Raw genomic sequence first — 20,888 nt, forward strand, 5'->3', positions numbered from 1 at the left:
TAAAGTCTGAATGTCATTAAAACAGTTAGCTCCATCTTTTGACACTTCTTCCACTCCCGTCCTTGCACGCTACACTGCTAAACCAAAGATGACGGAGAAAAAAAGCTGCCGAAGGTGAGCCACGTAACAAAACGGCGCATACTAAAGCGACTGTCAGAAAACGACTTGAAGATGATCTGTAAAACATAATTTATGCAACCATCTTTACATGTTTATGTGGACCACAAAGATTGGTTTTACATTTAGAAAAAAAAAATCATAATATGACCCCTTTATTGCGCTCAATAATATGGTGCGACTTTTGAATGAAAACAGACCTGACTAGACCCGCTCATCGGCAGTGCACCTTATAATTTGGTACACCCTATGGTCCGGAAAATACGGTAATTAAATTAAAAGCAGAAAAGGGAGAAAGTATTTCCAAACTAGGTACACAAAATGACCACCCAAAAAATACACAGAATACAGAATATAATAGCCAACTTACAAAATCAGCAGGAGATCAAATACTTATTTTGCCCACATATATTCATGTCAATTAAAATACAGTATTTCCTTGAATGGCTGCCGGGGATGTAATATGCGCCTGCCTTGAATTACTGCCGGGCAAAACTCGCTCCCTAAATTTATTAGCACATGTTTACTTTTATCGCCTGGTCAAATTCGTGACGTCATGAGTAATGCTTCCCCTGCCATCATTTTCAAAATGGTGGAGGAGGTTTTTTTGCTTTTAATGTGTGTAAACCAGGGATCTTGTTCCACAGCCATACAGATCACACTGATGGTTGTGCTATAAAACAATTTTAACACTCTTACTAAAATGTGCCACACTCTGTGAACCCACACCAAACAAGAATGACAAACACATTTCTGGAGAACATTGGCTCTGTAACACATAATAAACGCAACATAAGATTTACCCAGAATTCACCCGCTAGCACCAGAACCACCCCCTCCGTGCGTCGGTTGAGGTGGGTGGGGTTGGGGGCGCGTGTATAATATGGCCAATAGTCATGGATGCATTGGAATTCTGGGTAATTCTTATGTTGCGTTTATAATGTGTTACAGAGCCAATGTTCTCCAGAAATGTGTTTGTTTTTCTTGTTTGGTTAGGGTTCACAGAGTGTGGCGCATATTAGTAAGAGTTATATCCCAACCCTCAGTGTAAATGGTATGGCTGTTGACCAAGTATGCATTGCAATCTCGTATGAGAAGCAGCGAAATGTATGCGTCCTACTGGCACGCAAATAGCATGGTGCAAAGGTGGGCGCAAAGACATGTTGTAGAGCAGTGGTCCCCAACCACCGGGCCGCGGCCGCAGATTAATTTTATATGAATTTTTGCTTTTATCACACTCAATTATTTGCTGCATGCCATTGATGAGTGCAGGGGTGAGAAGAGGTTTTAAAATTAATAGCGCCTGCTTACTTTTACCGCATGCATTGAATGAGCGCGGTTGTGAGAAGATGTTTTAAATTAGTTAACGCCCCGGCGGCTATTCAAGGAAATACGGTAGGTGTATTAGACCTTTGTCATGCGTGACACATCAACTTTTCAACTATTTTCAGTGCATTTAAGTTGGTGGCAGATATATGGGTGTACTGTAGTCAATGAAAGCAACATCATTACACTGCGTCAAATCCAAGCAGAGGATGTTCACCTTTTTTTTTATGTAAAAATATCAGATTACAGTTTAGATGATTTTCCTTTTATTGTTTTGACGTCGCCAGTCAAAGGATGTAAACACAGTTTCTATTTTATAAAGCTGTACAAAAATGAACCGAGGATTAAGCACAGTATCACACAGCAACAGAAGATCATCATTTGTTTCTTGACAGCGTGCAGAAGAAGGACAGGGAGACAAAAAAAGAGATGAAAAACAAATGTTAGTATGAGACAGAAATGGGTAAATACAACAGAATACTTTTCATTTTGGTCATAATTATGAAATGGTTACAGTATGATATTGCAGACAAAGCGGAAGCAATTATTTTCTACAACAGCAGTTGGACAAATCTTCAATTAAGTTTGGTACAGTCATAACTTTGGTTTTCGTAGGCCCCGACTTTCGTATAATTCAAATTTCAACACAATTTTTTCCGGTTTTCTCATACCGTTTGATTATCGTCCATTTGCCCGAAAATCATTGCGTGAAGCTGAGTCCCCAAACAAAGAATCCCTCATATTGAGGTTGGAATTGGGGGTTAAAGCACTAAAAATTATTCCCGGGCGTAGCCACCGCTACTGCCCACCGCTCCCCTCACTTCCCAGGGGGTGATCAAGGGTAATGGGTCAAATGCACAGAATAATTTCACCACACCTAGTGAGTGTGTGTCAATTGGTACTTTAACTTATATTGGTGGTTGGGCCTCTGTACTTTTTGTTTATTGAATTCAACTGCTGAATAATCCACCATGGGGCCAAATACTGTCAAGGGTGCCAACACATTGATAAAGAAGGTGAGAAACACAATTGAGTATGGGTGCTGAAATTTTTTTCATATTCAAAAATCGATTTAAAAAAAGAAGAATTTATTTATTTACCTTCTTTTAAAAAAATATTGTGAAAAAAAGTTTAGTTTTTTTGGGATATTAAAAAAAGACAACACTTTTTATTAAGAATGTATTTATTTTTTATTTTTTAAAAAGTCCATCTGTGCGCTTAATCGCAGCGTGTATACGTCATATGTCGCAGCCAAGAGGAGCTTTTATAACCTGCATCGAACGGTTTTATTATACCTTTTACAACAAACAAATGAATTAAGTTATTTTTATATATATATATATATATATATGTTTGCATTAGAGATGTCCGATAATGGCTTTTTTGCCGATATTTCGATATTGTCGAACTCTTAATTACCGATTCCGATGTCAACTGATTCCAAAATATACAATCGTGGAATTAACAAATTATTATGCCTATTTTTTTTGTGATTCCTTGCTGGATGCATTAAACAATGCAAAAAATGTTTCCAAAATAAATCAACTCAAGTTATGGAAGAAAAATGCCAACATAGCACTGCCATTTTTATTATTGAAGTCACAAAGTGCATCATTTTTTTTTAACATGCCTCAAAACAGCAGCTTGGAATTTGGGACATGCTCTCCCTTTGAGAGCATGAGGAGGTTGAGGTGATGCGGGGCCGGGGGTGTATATTGTAGCGTCCCGGAAGAAATTGTCCTGCAAGGGGTTCTGGGTATTTGTTCTGTTGTGTTTATGTTGTGTTACGGTGTGGATGTTTTTCCCGAAATGCGTTTGTCATTCTTGTTTGGTGTGGGTTCACAGTGTGGCGCATATTTGTAACAGTGTTAAAGTTGTTTATACGGCTACCCTTAGTGTGACCTGAATGGCTGTTGACCAAGTATGCTTGCATTCACTTGTGTGTGTGTAAAAAGCCATAGATATTATATGATTGGGCCAGCACGCAAAGGCAGTGCCTTTAAGGTTTATTGGCGCTCTGTACTTCCCCCCACGTCCGTGTACACAGTGGCGTTTTAAAAAGTCATAAATGTTACTTTTCGAAACCGATACCGATATCACATTTTAAAGCATTTTTCGGCCGATGATATTGGCAGTCTGATATTATTGGACATCTCTAGTATGCATGCTTTGGAGCCCCTGCCTCGAATTGATTGAAACTTTTATTAGTAGATTGCACAGTTCAGTACATATTCCGTACAATTGACCACTAAATGGTAACACCCGAATAAGTTTTTCAACTTGTTTAAGACGGGGTCCATGTTAATCAATTCATGGTAAAGAAAGTAAATAATGTTTGCCTTGGTGCTCTTCCAACTTGCCTTGGTGCCCTAAAATATGAGCCCTTCTTTAAGCCAGTGGTTCTCAAACTTATCTCAGTGATGTACCCCCTGTGAACATTTTTTTTAATTTAAGTACCCCCTAATGAGAGTAAAGCATTTTTGGTTGAAAAAAAGAGATAAAGAAATAAAATACAGCACTATGTCATCAGTTTCTGATTTATTAAATTGTATAACAGTGCAAAATATTGCTCATTCGTAGTGGTCTTTCTTGAACTATTTGGAAAAAAAGATATAAAAATAACTAAAAACTTGCTGAAAAATAAACAAGTGGTTTGATTATGAATAAAGAGTTCTACATATAGAAGTAATCATCAACTTAAAGTGCCCTCTTTGGGGATTGTAATAGAGATCCATCTGGATTCATGAACTTAATTCTAAACCAGTAGTTCTTAACCTTGTTGGAGGTACCGAACCCCACCAGTTTTATATGCGCATTCACCGAACCCTTCTTTACTGAAAAATAAAATGTTTTGTTTTTTCAAACTCAAGAATGGATCCATAATACGCTGATAGGGAGAAGTGTTTATTTACACGATAAGTCGGATGTGTCTTTACCTTTATGGCGGAGTCTCCGCCGAACCCCTGAGGCCGACTCACCGAGCCCCTAGGGTTCGATCGAACCCAGGTTAAGAACCACTGTTCTAAACAGTTCTTCACAAAAAAAAAATCATTAACATCAATATTTATGGAACATGTCCACAAAAAAATCTAACCGTCAACACTGAATATTGCATTATGGCATTTCTTTTCACAGTTTATGAACTTACATTCATATTTTGTTGAAGTATTATTCAGTAAATATATTTATAAAGGATTTCTGAATTGTTGCTATTTTTAGAATATGTTTTAAAAATCTCACGTACCCCTTGGCATACCTTCAAGTACCCCCATTTGAGAACCACTGCTTTAAGGCAACACTTGCCTTGCCCTTAAAAAGTAAAAACTCGAGGCCTGATTTGTCATACCAATAATGATAAAGACTTACCCTGCGTGCCTCCTGCTGGAACTTGGCAGCTTTTTTGGTGTCAGCCACTGCTCTTTCTACAAAACCCACGGACTGGTCCATGTTGCTCTCAATTCTGTCAATCATGCCACCCTGAGAGATGCCAGGGCAAGAAATGACCAGAGTCAATGAATACACGCATTAGTTCCTCACATAAAATATCCATCCATCCATCCCTTTTCTACTGCTTATTCCCTTTGGGGTCGCGGAGGGGCGGGCGCTGGTGCCTATCTCAGCTACAATCGGGCGGAAGGCGGGGTACACCCTGGACAAGTCACTCTCTCATCGCAGGGCCGACACAGATAGACAGACAACATTCACAAACTAGGGACCATTTAGTGTTGCCAATCAACCTATCCCCAGGTGCATGTCTTTGGAGGTGGGAGGAAGCCGGAGTACCCGGAGGGAACCCACGCAGTCACAGGGAGAACATGCAAACTCCACGCAAATGTTCTGATTGAACCCAGGACTACTCAGGACCTTCGTATTGTGAGGCAGACGCACTAACCCCTCTGCCATGTTTTTGTCCTCATCACCTTAACCGTTGCCCTCCAATCCTAAGTCATTGTGAAGCCTTTCCTCAATGGTCAGTTTTCCTTTTAGACACATACTTAATTAGGAAAATATAAATACGACATTTGCTTTGTTTTCTGTAGCCGAGGATCGGACCACCAAGTGCCCTGCCTTCGGCTGCCGCCCAGCTCACAATGCACCCGACCTCTATGGCCCCTCCTGTGAGTGGTGAGCCCATTAGAGGGATGACCCACGTTGCGTCTTCGGCCACCAGGCGCTCGCCATCGTGCCCCAACTCCGGGCCTGGCTCCAGAGCGGGGCCCCGGTGACCCGCGTCCGGGCAAGGGAAATCTGAGTCCATTTTGTTGTAATTCCATAGAAGTCTTTGAGCTGCTCTTTGTCTGATCACTCACCTAGTACCTGTTTGTCTTGGGAGACCCTACCAGGGAGCATTAAAGCCCCCAGACAACAAACCTCCTAGGATCATTGGGACACGCAAACTCCTCTACCACGGTAAGGTAGCTGCTCCTCCACATCGAGAGGAGCCAGATTAGGTGGCTCGGGCATCTGGTCAGGATGTCACCCGAACACCTCCCTAGGGAGGTGTTTAGGGCACGTCCAACCGGTAAGAGGCCACGGGGAAGACCCAGGACACGTTGGGAAGACTATGTCTCCCGGCTGGCCTGGGAACGCCTCGGGAACCCCCGGGAAGAGCTAGACGAAGTGGCTGGGGAGAGGGAAGTCTGGGCTTCCCTGCTTAGGCTGCTTCCCCCGCGACCCAACCTCGGATAAGCGGAGGATGATGGATGGATGGCTTTATTTTGAAAATGTCTATCTTTCATCAAGATGGATGCTAAGACTTTGAGTGGGTCTTTACCTACACTAACTTACGCCTTCACGTTGCCTTTGACAACGACTGAAACATTCACCAGTACAAAGACAGACCTAAAGCTACAAGGTCATCTGGACAGTAAGTACAGAGAAAATGGAAATGTTTGTCCATTCTAGTGTCGCTTGCATAGTGCGGTAATGTGAATAATGAAGAAAAAGAAACGCCAACAATGGCCAACTGCTCAGCATTCTTTACATTTCTACATACATGGCTACTCTGTACTGTATTCTATCATAAAGCAATACCCAAATTCAAGTTAATTTTCAATTTATAGGTACCGTATTTTCCGGACCATAGGGTGCACCAGATCATAAGGCGCACTGCCGATGAATGGTCTATTTTTGATATTTTTTTATACTAACCCCGTTTCCATATGAGTTGTGAAATTGTGTTAGATGTACATATAAACGGAATACAATGATTTGCAAATTCTTTTCAACCCATATTCAGTTGAATGCACTAAGAAAACAAGGTATTTGATGTTCATGGCTGCAACACGTGCCAAAGTAGTTGGGAAAGGGCATGTTCACCAGTGTGCTCCATCACACTTTCTTTTAACAACACTCAATAAACGTTTGGGAACTGAGGAAACTAATATTTGAAGCTTTGAAAGTGGAATTAATTCCCATTCTTGTTTTATGTAGAGCTTCAGTCGTTCAACAGTCCGGGGTCTCTACTGTCATATTTTACGCTTCATAATGCGCCACACATTTTCCATGGGAGACAGGTCTGGACTGCAGGCGGGCCCGGAAAGTACCCGCACTCTTTTTTTACGAAGCCACTCTGTTGTAACACATGCTGAATGAATGATGGCAGCATATGTTGTTCCAAAACCTGTATGTACCTTTCAGCAATAATGGTGCCTTCACGGATGTGTAAGTTACCCATTCCTTGGGCACTAATGCACCCCCATACCATCACAGATGCTGGCTTTTGAACTTTGCGTCGATAACAGTCTGGATGGTTCGCTTCCCCTTTGGTCCAGATGACACAATGTCGAATATTTCCAAAAACAATTTGAAATGTGGACTCGTCAGACCACAGAAAACTTTTCCACTTTGCATCAGTCCATCTTAGATTATCTCGGGCCCAGAGAAGCCGGCTGCGTTTCTGGATGTTGTTGATAAATGGCTTTCGCTTATAGTAGAGCTTTAACTTGCACTTACAGATGTAGCGACAAACTGTATTTAGTGACAGTGGTTTTCTGAAGTGTTCCTGAGCCCATGTGGTGATATCCTTTAGAGATTGATGTCAGTTTTTGATACAGTGCCATCTGAGGGATCGAAGGTCGCGGTCATTCAATATTGGTTTCCGGCCATGCCGCTTACTTGCAGTGATTTCTCAAGATTCTCTGAACCTTTTGAATAGATTCTCTGAACCTTTCCCAACTCATATAGAAACAGGGTTGTATGTACATGTAAGGCGCACCGGATTGCTATATTCGTCCTTCGTTTTCGAAGTTGACTTCACGTTGATTTGTGTGTGCAAAGATGGTTGATAAGGCCAATCCTTACGCGTAATGAACAGCTGCAGTGAGGGCAGGTTATGGCTGGGGGGGTGGCTGGCTGAGAGGGAGGAACTGTCTCCTGGTCTTGCGGAGCTGTCGCTTCTGTTTGGCTTCATGGATGCGTTTTTCCTCTAAGTCTACAACACCATATCAGACTGCAGCGCGTCAGTTTGAACGGTGTTGGGTATCGGCTTCCCTGGTGTCTGGGTTTAGACCACAGCCCTTGCAACTGGCCTTTAGTAATTAGAGAGTTCCGGTCAGACAGTTTTTCACGGGAGACATATCTGGCGTTGTTGTTGCACTAGTGAGCCACGAATGAGGAGATGCTGCTCCGTTATTGATTGAAGTAAAGTCTGAATGTCATTAAAAGAGTTAGCTCCGTCTTTTGACACTTCTTCCACTCCCGTCCTTGCACGCTACACCGCTACAACAAAGATGACGGGCAGAAGACACTGTCGAATGTGAGCCACGTAAAAAAGATCGCCCACAAAACGGCGCATCCTGAAGCGACTGTCAGAAAGCGACTTGAAGATGATCTTTAAAACATCATCCATGCAACATTTTGACAAAAGAAGAACAATTACATGTTATGTAGACCACAAGGAAGTGTTTTACATTTAGAAAAAAAAGATTATAATATGACCCCTTTATTGCGCCCTAGGTGCGCCTAATACATGAAAAAAGATCAAAAATAGACCATTCAAAATTCTGTAACTAAATCAAAAATAGAAAAGGGAGGAGGTATTTCCAATTTAAGTACACAAAATGACCACCCGCAAAATACGCATAATCCAAAATATAACAGCCAACGTACAAAATCAGCAGGAGATCAAATATTTGTTTTGCCCACATATTTTCATCCATCTGTCCATTTTCTAATTACAATTATGTGTATTAGACTTTTTTCATGTGTGACACAACAACTCTTGAACTATTTTCAGTGCATTTAAGTTGGTGGCAGATATGTGGGTATCAATTTTCAAATTCAACTTAATTTTCAACTTATAGGTAGCGTATTTTCCGGACCATAGGGCGCAACGGGTTATAAGGCGCACTGCCAATGAATGGTCTATTGTTGATCTTTTTCTATATATGAGGCACAACAGATTATGAGGCGCATTAAAGGACTGTTGTTTTATTTATTTTTTCTAAATGTAAAACACTTCCTTGTGGTCTACATAACATGAAATGGTGGTTCTTTGGTCAAAATGTTGCATATATAATGTTTTACAGATCATCTTAAAGCCGCTTTCTGACAATCACTACCGGATGTGCGGTTTTGTGGGCGGTCTTATTTACGTGGCTCACCTTCGGCAGCGTCTTCTCCCCGTCATCTTTGTTGTACCGGTGTAGCGTGCAAGGACCGGATTCGAAAAAGTATCAAAAGATAGAGCTAAGTGTTTTAATGACATTCAGACTTTATTTTGATCAATCACGGAGCAGCGTCTCCTCATCCGGAAACAACAACACCGGAAATGTGTCCTGTGAAAAATGTCAGACCGGAACTCTGATAACTAAACTTCCTTGGGTGAATAGTGTAAACTCACTACACCGGTATGTTTTAGCGCTTTCATGGCGAGTTTATTGACAGATATAAGTATTTTTACACTACTTTTTATTAGAAATGGCAACAGCGGAGGATGAATGTCCCATAACAAGAAGATAGAGAAAAATAAGAAGTTTATCGACTACGACTTTGTTGTCGGCACGGACTACAAAGGCGGATTCGCACATTATTTTAGGATTCAAGCAGATCCCAAATACAGATCAGCAGGTACCAGAAGGTGAGAAAAGAGACACCACTGGACAAGGGAGTGTAGGCCGAAGCCGAATCATCAATTTGGATTTTAAAAGTTCTGTTTGTCAGATATGACCTGAAACATTTTAATGGTGTGCCTTTTAAACCCAAACATTGTTCCAAGCGACTGATGAGAGTTGTGTGTTCCACTGTATCAAATGTAACAGTTAGATCTAGAAGAATTAAAGTGGCAGAATTGCCAGTGGATATTAAAAAGTTGTTAAGAACCCTTAAAAGTGCATATTCGGTGCTATGAAAGGCTTTAAAACCGGACTGAAAAAAATCAAGAATAGCGTGCAAATCAAGATAAGACTAATTGTAAAAGCACAGCTCTCTCTAAAATCTTTGGAGTAAAAGGAAGCTTTGAAATGGGTGTAAAATTTGATCAAACACAGGGGTCTAAATTTGGCATCTTTAGCAGAGGTTCCCAAAGAGCTTGCTTAAAATAATTTGGGACAGTCCCTGAAGCAAGACTGCTGTTAATTATTTCTTGGACATGGGAGGCGATGACATTCCAGACGTCTTTCAACAGACGAGGTGGCATTAGGTCCGTGGAACATGCCGCAGGTCTGAGCTGTGATACCATTTTGTTTATTCAGCAAGTTTTGAGCAAAAAAATGACGTGACTTCAAGTAAAACAATTGAAAAAAATGTCATGTATGAAATTTTGACAATAAAATTGCATTTGTGTCAAAATATTAGAGTTTATTTTAAAGTATTTTTTTTTATTATTTAGGCACGTAATTGCTGTGTATAATTATAATTAATCAAAATCTAAAGTGTGATTAATCTGATAAAGAACATTAAAAGATTGACAGGGCTCATTAATACACATAATTGTGAAGAAGTAACACGATCAAAGGTTGACCAAAACAAAGTGGGTAAAATCATAAATGGATAATAATGATTTAGTTGCAGTTGTCATCTTGTGTGACAGGATGGAGTCAGGTCTATCAACTGTTCTATTTTTAATAAGAATATAATAGGCTTTTATTGTCATTGTACATTAAAAACAACAAAATTGTGGAATACTAATGGCAGGAGCTGCCATCCAAGGCGCTAACCACGATCCATTAGGAGCAGTTATGGATTTGGCGTCTTGCTCAAGGACCATGTGTTTGTGATATTGGGATCAAACCAGTATCCGGTTACAAGACAGCCACTCTACCAATTAAGCCATCAGCATAAGTTGTTCAGTTTTGAAAGTTTTCAAAAGTTCCTTTTTTATGAAATCATTTTTTAACTGCGGTACTTTCTCCGTATGTTAGTAAAATCAACACAGATAGAATTGTCAGGAGTGGATCAGTATAAAACTAGCTTTGGTCAGCCATCGTCTTAAACTAGAGGGATTCATTCATCCTTGGAAGATCTACTAATGCTTAATGGTTTATGATTTAAGTTTATTTTGAAAATTATATAAAGTACCGATTTTCGATTCCCATCTCTACCTTACTGTCGATATTGCCAAGCACACGTAGGATGGAACTGCAGCACAATTGCCTCATTTCTGTGTGTAACTTTGGCAGTTTGCATTTTTTGGACATGCATCCATTTTCTACCGCTTGTCCCTTTCGGGGTCACGGGGGTGCTGGAGCCTCACATTCACATGCTTGGGCCAATTTAGTGTTACCAATTAACCTATCCCCAGGTCCATGTCTTTTGGAGGTGGGAGTGAAGTGAAGTGAATTATATTTATATAGCACTTTTTCTCTAGTGACTCAAAGCACTTTACATAGTGAAACCCAATATCTAATTTTTACATTCAAACCAGTGTGGGTGGCACTGGGAGTGAGTGGGTAAAGTGTCTTGCCCACGGACACAACGGCTGTGACTACAATGGCGGAAGCGGGGATCGAACCTGCAACCCTCCAGTTGCTGGCACGGCTGCTCTACCAACCAAGCTATACCGCCCCCAGAGGAAGCCGTAGTACCCGTAGTCCAGGGAAGAACATGCAAACTCCACACAGAAAGATCCTGAGCCCAGGATCGAACCAAGGACCTTCGTATTGTGAGGCACATGCACTAAACCCTGTACCAGCTGCACTTGGATGGAAAGCGGGATAAACCCTGGACAAGTCACCACCTCCTAGAGAGCAAACCGTTCCACAAAGGATGCAATTAACACCACCCTTCACACAGCCCTAACTCACTGAGATAGACCCAACCGCTACGTGCGGATGCTCTTTGTTAACTTCCATCCATTCATTTTCTACCACTTATTCCCTTTGGGGGTCGCGGAGGGCGCTGGTGCCTATCTCAGCCACAATCGGGCGGAAGGCGGAGTAAACCCTGGACAAGTTGCCACCTCATCGCAGGGCCAACATAGATAACACAGATACACAGATAGACAGACAACATTCACACTCACATTCACACACTAGGGCCAATTTAGTGTTGCCAATCAACCTATCCCCAGGTGCATGTCTTTGGAAGTGGGAGGAAGCCGGAGAACCGGAGCGAACCCACGCATTCACGGGGAGGACATGCAAACGCCACACAGAAAGATCCCGAGCCCGGGATTGAACCCTGACTACTCAGGACCTTCGTATTGTGAGACAGACACACTAACCCCTCTGTCACCGTGAAGCCCTTCTTTGTTAACTTAAATTTTGCATTTAACACTGTCATCCCTCAGAAACTGGTTAACAATGTGGATATTCTAGGCTCTAGCTCCCCGATGTGTTCCTGAATTATGGACATTCTCACAGGAAGACCACAACAAGTGAGAATATAACACTGCACATCCTCTGTCCTTACTTTGAACATAGGTGTACCACAGGTCTGTGTGCTGAGCCCCATCCTCATTACACTTTTTACCACTGACTTCACACCCATCCTCAGTTCCAACCACATAATGAAGTTTCCTGACGACACCAAAGTTGTGGGCCTAATCTTAGACAACAATGAGTCGACATACAGCCACGATTGGTGCAAGAATAATAACCTGATCCTTAATGCTTACAAAACTAAGGAAATAATCATGGACTTTTGAAGAGCAAATGGCTGAGACAACCTCCCTCCCCACATCCAATGTGGAGAGCTTGAAATTCCTTGGAGTCAGTGTTTCCATGAGGATGTCTTGGTGTGGTAACACATCAAACCTGGTCAGGAAAGCTCAACGGAGACTGTTCTTTCTCAGGAAGCTGAAGTAGGCCCAGCTTCCACAGAGACTGACGCTCGATTTTAATCAGAGCTCTATTAGCATCCTCACCAACTGCATCATTGTGTGGTTTGCAAGCTGCAAAGTGGGTGAGGGGACAGCTCTGCTCAGAGTGGTGAAAGCAGCCCAGCGCATAATTGGGCTGGAGCTCCCTCACCTGGACCCACATTACACCAGCAGACTGAGAAAGAAGGCCAAGAAAATCTCTATTGACTCCACACACATTGGTAACCCCCTTTTTCAACCACTACCATCCAGGGAGCAGTCCAGAACCGCTCAACACTAACAGGCTGGGAAACGTAAAGTAGCGTAAAGTTCTAAGTTATATCTGTCAATAGTCTCGCTGTGAAAGCGCTAAAAACTACCGGTGTAATGGGTTTACATAATACCCCCACAAAACTTTAGTTATTAGAGAGTTCCAAATAAGTCACAGATGAGGAGACGATGCTCCGTTATTGACATCATTAAAGTCTGAATTTTATTAAAACAGTTAGCTCCATTTCTTGATACTTTTTCGACTTCCGTCCTTGCATGCTACACTTGTCCAACAAATATGCTGGGAAAATACGCTGTCGAAGGTGAGCCACGTAAATAAGACCACCCACAAAACGGTGCATCCTGAAGAGACGGTTAGAAAGCGACTTGAAGACGATCTGTAAAACACAAACTATGCAGCACTTTGAACAAAAAACAACATTACATGGTATGTAGACCACAAGGAAGTGTTTAAAATTTAGAAAAAAAAAATCATAACATGACTCCTTTAATGAGCCCTATAATCCGGTGCGCCTTTTGTATAAAAGTAGACCTGAATACACCCGCTCATCGGCAGTGTGCTTTATAATCCAATGCGCCCTATGGTCCGGAAAAATACGGTATATATGTACATGTATGTCTAAATACATATATAAATGATAAATGGTAAATGGGTTGTACTTGTATAGCGCTTTTCTACCTTCAAGGTACTCAAAGCGCTTTGACATTACTTCCACATTTACCCATTCACACACACATTCACACACTGATGGAGGGAGCTGCCATGCAAGGCGCCAACCAGCACACATCAGGAGCGAGGGTGAAGTGTCTTGCTCAGGACACAACGGACGTGACGAGGTTGGTACTAGGTGGGAATTGAACCAGGGACGCTCGGGTTGCGCACGGCCACTCTCCCCACTGCGCCACGCCGTATATATATATATATATATATATATATATATATATATATATATATATATATATATATATATATATATATATATATATATATATATGTATGTATATATATATATATATATATATATATATATATATATATATATATATATATATATATATATGTATATATATATATATATATATATATATATATATATATATATATATATATATATATATATATATATACCGTGAATGCGTGGGTTCCCTCCGGGTACTCCGGCTTCCTCCCACTTCCAAAGACATGCACCTGGGGATAGGTTGATTGGCAACACTAAATTGGCCCTAGTGTGTGAATGTTGTCTGTCTATCTGTGTTGGCCCTGCGATGAGGTGGCGACTTGTCCAGGGTGTACCCCGCCTTCCGCCCGATTGTAGCTGAGATAGGCACCAGCACCCCCCGCGACCCCAAAAAGGGAATAAGCGGTAGAAAATGGATGGATATATATATATATATATATATATATATATATATATATATATATATATATATATATATATATATATATATATATGTGTGTGATAAAATCACAAGACTACTTTATCTCTACAGAACTGTTTCATGAGGGGTTCCCTCAATCATCAGGATATATATATATATATATGTATATATATATATATATATGTGTGTATATATATATATATATATATATATATATATATATATATATATATATATATGCAAACAAACGTATGAATAAAATCAAATAGGACATACCTGGTTCTCAACCAACATGGCGATATCAACAAACATGTCATGGAGTTCCTTGATGCTGCTCTCCAACCTCATGATGTCTTTGTGCCGAGCCTCAATCTCATTTAAGGCCTGCTGGTTGATTTTGGAATCCATAATCTGTGCAAAAGGCCACACAGTTATTATAAATTAAAGAAAAATGACATATTTTTGTAAGCAAGATTACGGTAAAACTGTTGGACTCAAATAATAACCTGAGAAATATGTGTCTAAAAAAAGTCAACATATGTTGACTTGGTCTCTGCATGCATTAGAAACTGAATGATTTCCCCAACGGGATCTATTTTTTTTTTTACAAAGAAATCTTATAGTTTTTTGATATAATGGAATGTACATTACTTACAAATGTCCTCTTCCCACATTGAGACATTATTCATTGTGGTAAATTATACCGAGATGATTGTAAGCTGGCATGTATTTGTATTTGCTCACCGAATCCTTTAGAGCAGTGGTTCTTAACCTTGTTGGAGATACCGAACCCCACCAGTTTCATATGCGTATTCTTTGAACTCCCCTTTTTTTACAAGTTCAAGACAAAGTTATATGTTTTTGGTAACACTTTAGTATGGGGAACATGTTCTAAGTAACAAATACTTAATTTTGAGTTTTTTGGACACTAAGGGAACATATTCTAAGTAACAAAGACTTAATTTAGAGTTATTTGGTTAGGGTTCGGGTTCGGGTTAGAGGGTTAGGGCCAGAGTTGGAGGGTTAGGGTAGTAATAAGCCCATGCCGAAATAGGCATTAGTAAGTACCTAATAATGACTAGTAAAGAGCCAATATGTTACTATTTTGCATGTTAATAAGTAACTAATTAATGGTGAATATGTTCCCCATACTAAAGTGCTACTATGTTTTTTTTACTGGTGCACAAAATGAACGGTGCATGAACATCACCTTGTTCAACCAACAAAACCAACACAGTGCATAAACTCACAACAAATTACACACCTGCAAATCAGTCTGACTTCTGCTGTTGCTGTATCCATGGTACGCCGATAGGGAAAAGTTTTTATATACACGATGCGTCGTGTGTGTGTGAGCCTGACTCACCGAACCCCTAGGGTTCGATCGAACCCAGGTTAAGAACCACTACCATAGAGGATTATTCTACTAAGGTCAAAAGTGCACATGTCCATCACGAACTCTCCAGAGAGTGGTGGATATAGCCTATAGGAAATTGGAATCTTACAGGTTTGGATTTTAAGAGGAAGTATAAAGACATCAGCAACATGTGGTAGGAAGCCCTCACAAGTAGGAGTAAAGGATAGGGGTCGGAGGTCACCCGACTCAAATCGATCACAGAAAATCGGCTGACTGGCCAAGCCACAAACTGGGTGTAGTCCAGACTGACCGGCCCCAAGACTAGAAAAACAAAGAGTAACTGTCTTTGTGTAAACGGTATTCAAGGACAGTTGTCCAAGAAGACAGCAGAAGAGTGATCAGGCTTATACTCTTTCTACTGGAGCTGAGAGTAGCTTTCGTGATGGCCAGAAAAAACTCGGTATGGGAGGAGTTTAGTGAGCTCATTAAACAGGATTTTGGACAGCTTCCAGAGGTTCTGGCAAACCATTTGACATCTGCGAAATGGGAAGCCGCACCCATTTGGGGCAGCGTGGCTCAGATGGTAGAGCGACCTTGGCAGCAACTTGAGGGTTTCTGGTTCCAATCCAGCTTCTGCCCTCTTACAGTCACTGCCGTTGTGTCCATGGACAAGACACTTCACCAACCTTGCTCCTGTTTGGTCGTGTTTAGCGCCTTGCATTGCAGCTTTCGCCACCAGTGTGTGAATGGGTGAATGTGACGTATAATGTAAAGCGCTTTTGGTATCGTGCAGGTATAGTAAAAGTGCTATGTAAATATAAAACATTTATAATTTATATACTGTTACCAGTGGGAAAGGAGACCTACTAATCTTGACTAGGGACATAATTGTGCGGTAGAAAGAATACTTGGAGGCCCTTCTTGATTACATTGACACACCCTTTTTGAAGGAAGCATAGTCTAACATGAACATGGATGTTCATCATTGTGGCTGATATTGAGATGTTGTGGAACTGTCTTGGTTCTCACGTCTCTTCAATATTGCAAGGAGAAATGAATAGTACATTTAGATTGCCAGACTGAGTGGTGGTCCCCCTTTTCAAAAAGGAAGAGGGATCATACTCTCCTCCCTGCCTGGGAAAGTCTATTCTCAAGTGCTGGAGAATAGAGATTGTTCATTAGTTGGACCATGGCCACAATGTGGTTTCGGTCTTGGTTGTGGAACACTGGACCAGCTTTACACCTTTGCCAAGGAACTGGAGGTTTCATGGGAGTTTGCCCAACTCGTTCACATGTGCTGTCTGGACTTGAAAAGTGGTATCCTACCCTGTGTTATTCAGTCCTAAGCAGAAGTCTAATTTGTTTTTCCAGGAATAACTCATGCCTGTTTTTGGTGAAAGTTGTCCTATGTGCCAAGGCTACTCTTTGTCATCTGTTCTGTTCATTATGTTCGAGGTTCCAATTTCTAGGTGGAGCTAAGGCGTTGATGCTGCCTATTTCAGGGGACTTGGGGTCATGTCTCTGCTATTTGTACTTGATGTCAAGATATGTTCTTTAACGTTTACTGGGCAGTTCTAAGCTAAGCATGAAGCCTCAGGGCCTGACGCCATGCTTCTCAGAAAAGGGTAGCTTACGCCCTTTCGGTTGGTACTGAGGTCTTGCCCAAGGAGGAGTTCAACTATCTTGGTTTCTTGCTTTTGAGTAAGGGAAGGCAAAAGTATTATATTGACAGGTGAATTGGCCCAAGCCTCCACCGTAAGGCAGTCACTTCCGGATCAACATGGTAAAGAGGGAGCTTAGCCGGAAGGAAAAACTCGCAATTTACCGGTCAATCTACGTTTCTACCCTGACCTATTGTCACAAGGATCCCAGGGTAGTGATCAATAAGCAATATCACAGGAACTAGCAGCCAAAATGAGTTTCCTTTGTATTGGGGCTGGAATAACCCTAAGAGAAAGATTGAGGAGACCCTTCATCCGGTAGAAGAGCATCTTGAGAAGACTGTTAAGGTGACTCGGTCTGGTCTGGATGTCTGTCTGGTGAGGTTTTCAGGAGAGTGCAGCACATCACAGCAGGGTGTTTAGACGCTTGCAAGCTTAACCGGGTAGCAGACATAGTATAGGGGAACATATGTGCGATGTTGATGGATGTAACAAAACCGAGCGATTGTAACATCCAAAAAAGGAACATGAAAATCCGAAAAAATACCAAAAACTGAAAGAAAGAGCTAGATAAGTTGTGGCGTTTGAGGGCTACCGCAGTGCCAATAGTGATCGGGGGACTGGGGGTCGTAACCCACAGGCTGGGTGGATAGGTTCCATAAGATACCAGGAACAACATCTGATATCTCTATCCAGAAGAGTGCAATACAAAGAACAGCGAAGATAGAACTTGAAGGAGATATTGCCCCAATGGGCAATTTTTATTTCTTTTAATTGTGTACCTATAAAGATGAGTAGTCTTACCCCAGCAGAGAAGACATTGGAGTTTCCTCCCTCGAGCATCTCTTCTAGTTCCTCATCAGTAGTCGCTTTGCCAGCTATAATCAACAAAATATACAAAACAATCTCATAAAAACACGTAGAGAGGATTACTTACAATATTTGTTTGTTTGTTTGTTCACTAACAACACAATAATAGAACATTTAATCATTCATTTGACTTCATGATTAACGTTGTGATAGTGTGACATGGACTTATCTGATATGTAATGTCAGTAACTATTTAATTCTGAGATTAAATGAAAATGAACCTACTCAGTGGCCTAGTGGTTAGAGTGTCCGCCCTGAGATCAGTAGGTTGTGAGTTCAAACCCCGGCCGAGTCATACCAAAGACTATAAAAATGGGACCCATTACCTCCCTGCTTGGCACTCAGCATCAAGGGTTGGAATTGGGGGTTAAATCACCAAAAATGATTCCCGGGCGTGGCCACCGCTGATGCCCACTGCTCCCCTCACCTCCCAGGGGGTGAAACAGGGGGATGGGTCAAATGCAGAGGACAAATTTCACCACACCTCGTGTGTGTGTGTGTGACAAATCATTGGTACTTTAAGTATTGAACATGTACAGTACAGTTTCACTCAGAGTTATGTAACAACAATTGTAAATTATATTTCAAAACGATTGCAAGTTCATCAGTTTTACAATGAGGTTTGAATAATAATAGCAGTTCTTAAGCAGAAGGACTCACTGATTTCCAGCTGTCGGGCAATCCGTCCTTTACTCTTGTCTCTGAAGTCGACTTGTGCCTCGTTGTATTTCGTCATCACCTCTACAAATTTCTTGGCCAGGATGGCATGCTGGGAAATAAGAACATTGACATTTCCATTGATGGCACAAACATCACACATTGTGATTTCACCCCAGACAAGCATTTGCAGGTTGTTATCATTAAAAATCATCCTTGTTGAGTAGCAGCACACCGAAAAGTTAAACAAGTCCAAATATGCTATGAACAAGTCAATCATTGTTATGTAGGATTATTGTACAAAACCCAAAACCAGTGAAGTTGACATGTTGTGTAATTCGTAAATAGAAACAGAATACAAAGATTTACAAATCCTTTTGTCATGTCTTGTGATTATGTTTTGTTACCTCAAGACTCCATTAGTTCCTGTTTTTTCACTCTCTTGTTTCGTCACCATGGCGACCCATTAGTTTCACACACCTGTTTTTAATCACAGAGACTATTTAATCCTGTCATTTTCTGTTGGTCGCTCTGGCGTCATCACTCCGTTCATGCTCACTCCCACTCTGCTTCATGCAGTATTTACTCTTTCATGCAATTTCATAGTTCATGCTGCCCTGCTCACATCACCGCAAGTAAGTTTTGTTTATTCATGCCACAGTTAGTGTCATTTGTTTCATGTCAATTAAGTTTTGTACCTTCGCTCCGAGCTCCTTTTATTTGCACGTTTTATAGTCAAACAATTAAATCCTGTACTCACCTTCACGCCATCTCGGGAAAACTATCCACACAGTAAACTTCACCATAGTCCAAGTTACGACACCTTTTCATCCTATATTCAATTAAATAGACTGTAAAGGCAAGATACTTAATGTTCAAACTGAGAAAAGTATTTATTTTTTGCAAATTATCGTTAACTTAAAATTTAATGGCAGCAACACATTGCAAAAAAGTTGGCACAGGGGCATTTTTATCACTGTGTTACATGGACTTTCTATTTAACAACACTCAGTAAACGTTTGGGAACTGAAAAGAGCAGTTTTTGAAGCTTTTCAGGTGGAGTTTTTTCCCATTCTAGCTTGATGTACACCTTAAGTTGTTCAACAGCCCGGGGTCTATAAATAAATAAATGGGTTGTACTTGTATAGCGCTTTTCTACCTTCAAGGTACTCAAAGCGCTTTGACACTACTTCCACATTTACCCATTCACACACACATTCACACACTGATGGAGGGAGCTGCCATGCAAGGCGCTAACCAGCAGCCATCAGGAGCAAGGGTGAAATGTCTTGCTCAGGACACAACGGACGTGACGAGGTTGGTACTAGGTGGGGATTGAACCAGGGACCCTCGGGTTGCGCACGGCCACTCTTCCACTGCGCCACGCCGTCCCCTATATTGTCGAATTTTAGGCTTCATAATGAGCCACACATTTTTAATGGGAGACAGGTCTGGACTACAGGCAGGTCAGTCTAGTACCCGCACTCTTTTACAACAAAGCCACACTGTTGCAACACGTGCAGAATGTGGCTTGGCATTACCTTGCTGAAATAAGCAGGGGCGTCCATGAAAAGGACTTTGCTTGGATGGCAACATATGTTGTTCCAAAACCTGTATGTACCTTTCAGCATTAATGGTGCCTTCACAAATATGTAAGTTACCCATGCCTTGGGCACTAATACACCCCCATACCATCACAGATGCTGGCTTTTGAACTTTATCAGTCCGGATGGTTCTTTTCCTCTTTGAAATGTGGACTTGTCAGACCACATTGCATTAGTCCATCTTAGATGTGCTTGGGCCCAGCGAAGCCGGCAAAGTTTCTGGGTGTTGTTGATGAATGGCTTTGGCTTTGCATGGTGGAGTTTTAACTTGCACTTACAGATGTAGTGACCAACTGTAGTTACTGACAGTGGTTTTCTGAAGTGTTCCTGAGCCCATGTGGTGATATCCTTTACACACTGATGGCGCTTTTTGATGCAGTACCGCC

The 20,888-nt window shown here is 41.3% G+C and overlaps 1 protein-coding gene across 1 annotated transcript in view; it reads right to left on the reverse strand.

Moving 5' to 3' along the window:
• Positions 1 to 1,115: 1,115 nt before the first annotated feature.
• The window catches only part of LOC133538941 (syntaxin-3-like), a 34,104-nt gene continuing 14,331 nt past the window's right edge, over positions 1,116 to 20,888 (reverse strand). The window contains exons 6-10 of the mRNA XM_061880883.1: positions 18,902 to 19,010; positions 18,176 to 18,249; positions 14,630 to 14,764; positions 4,810 to 4,920; positions 1,116 to 1,830 (exon numbers count right to left, since the gene is read on the reverse strand). Of these exons, the coding sequence (XP_061736867.1) occupies positions 1,753 to 1,830; positions 4,810 to 4,920; positions 14,630 to 14,764; positions 18,176 to 18,249; positions 18,902 to 19,010 (507 nt within the window). The 3' untranslated portion in view covers positions 1,116 to 1,752. The remainder of the gene's footprint in view (positions 1,831 to 4,809; positions 4,921 to 14,629; positions 14,765 to 18,175; positions 18,250 to 18,901; positions 19,011 to 20,888) is intronic.

This window comes from Nerophis ophidion, linkage group LG20, assembly GCF_033978795.1.
Source record: "Nerophis ophidion isolate RoL-2023_Sa linkage group LG20, RoL_Noph_v1.0, whole genome shotgun sequence".
NCBI classification, from domain to species: domain Eukaryota; kingdom Metazoa; phylum Chordata; class Actinopteri; order Syngnathiformes; family Syngnathidae; genus Nerophis; species Nerophis ophidion.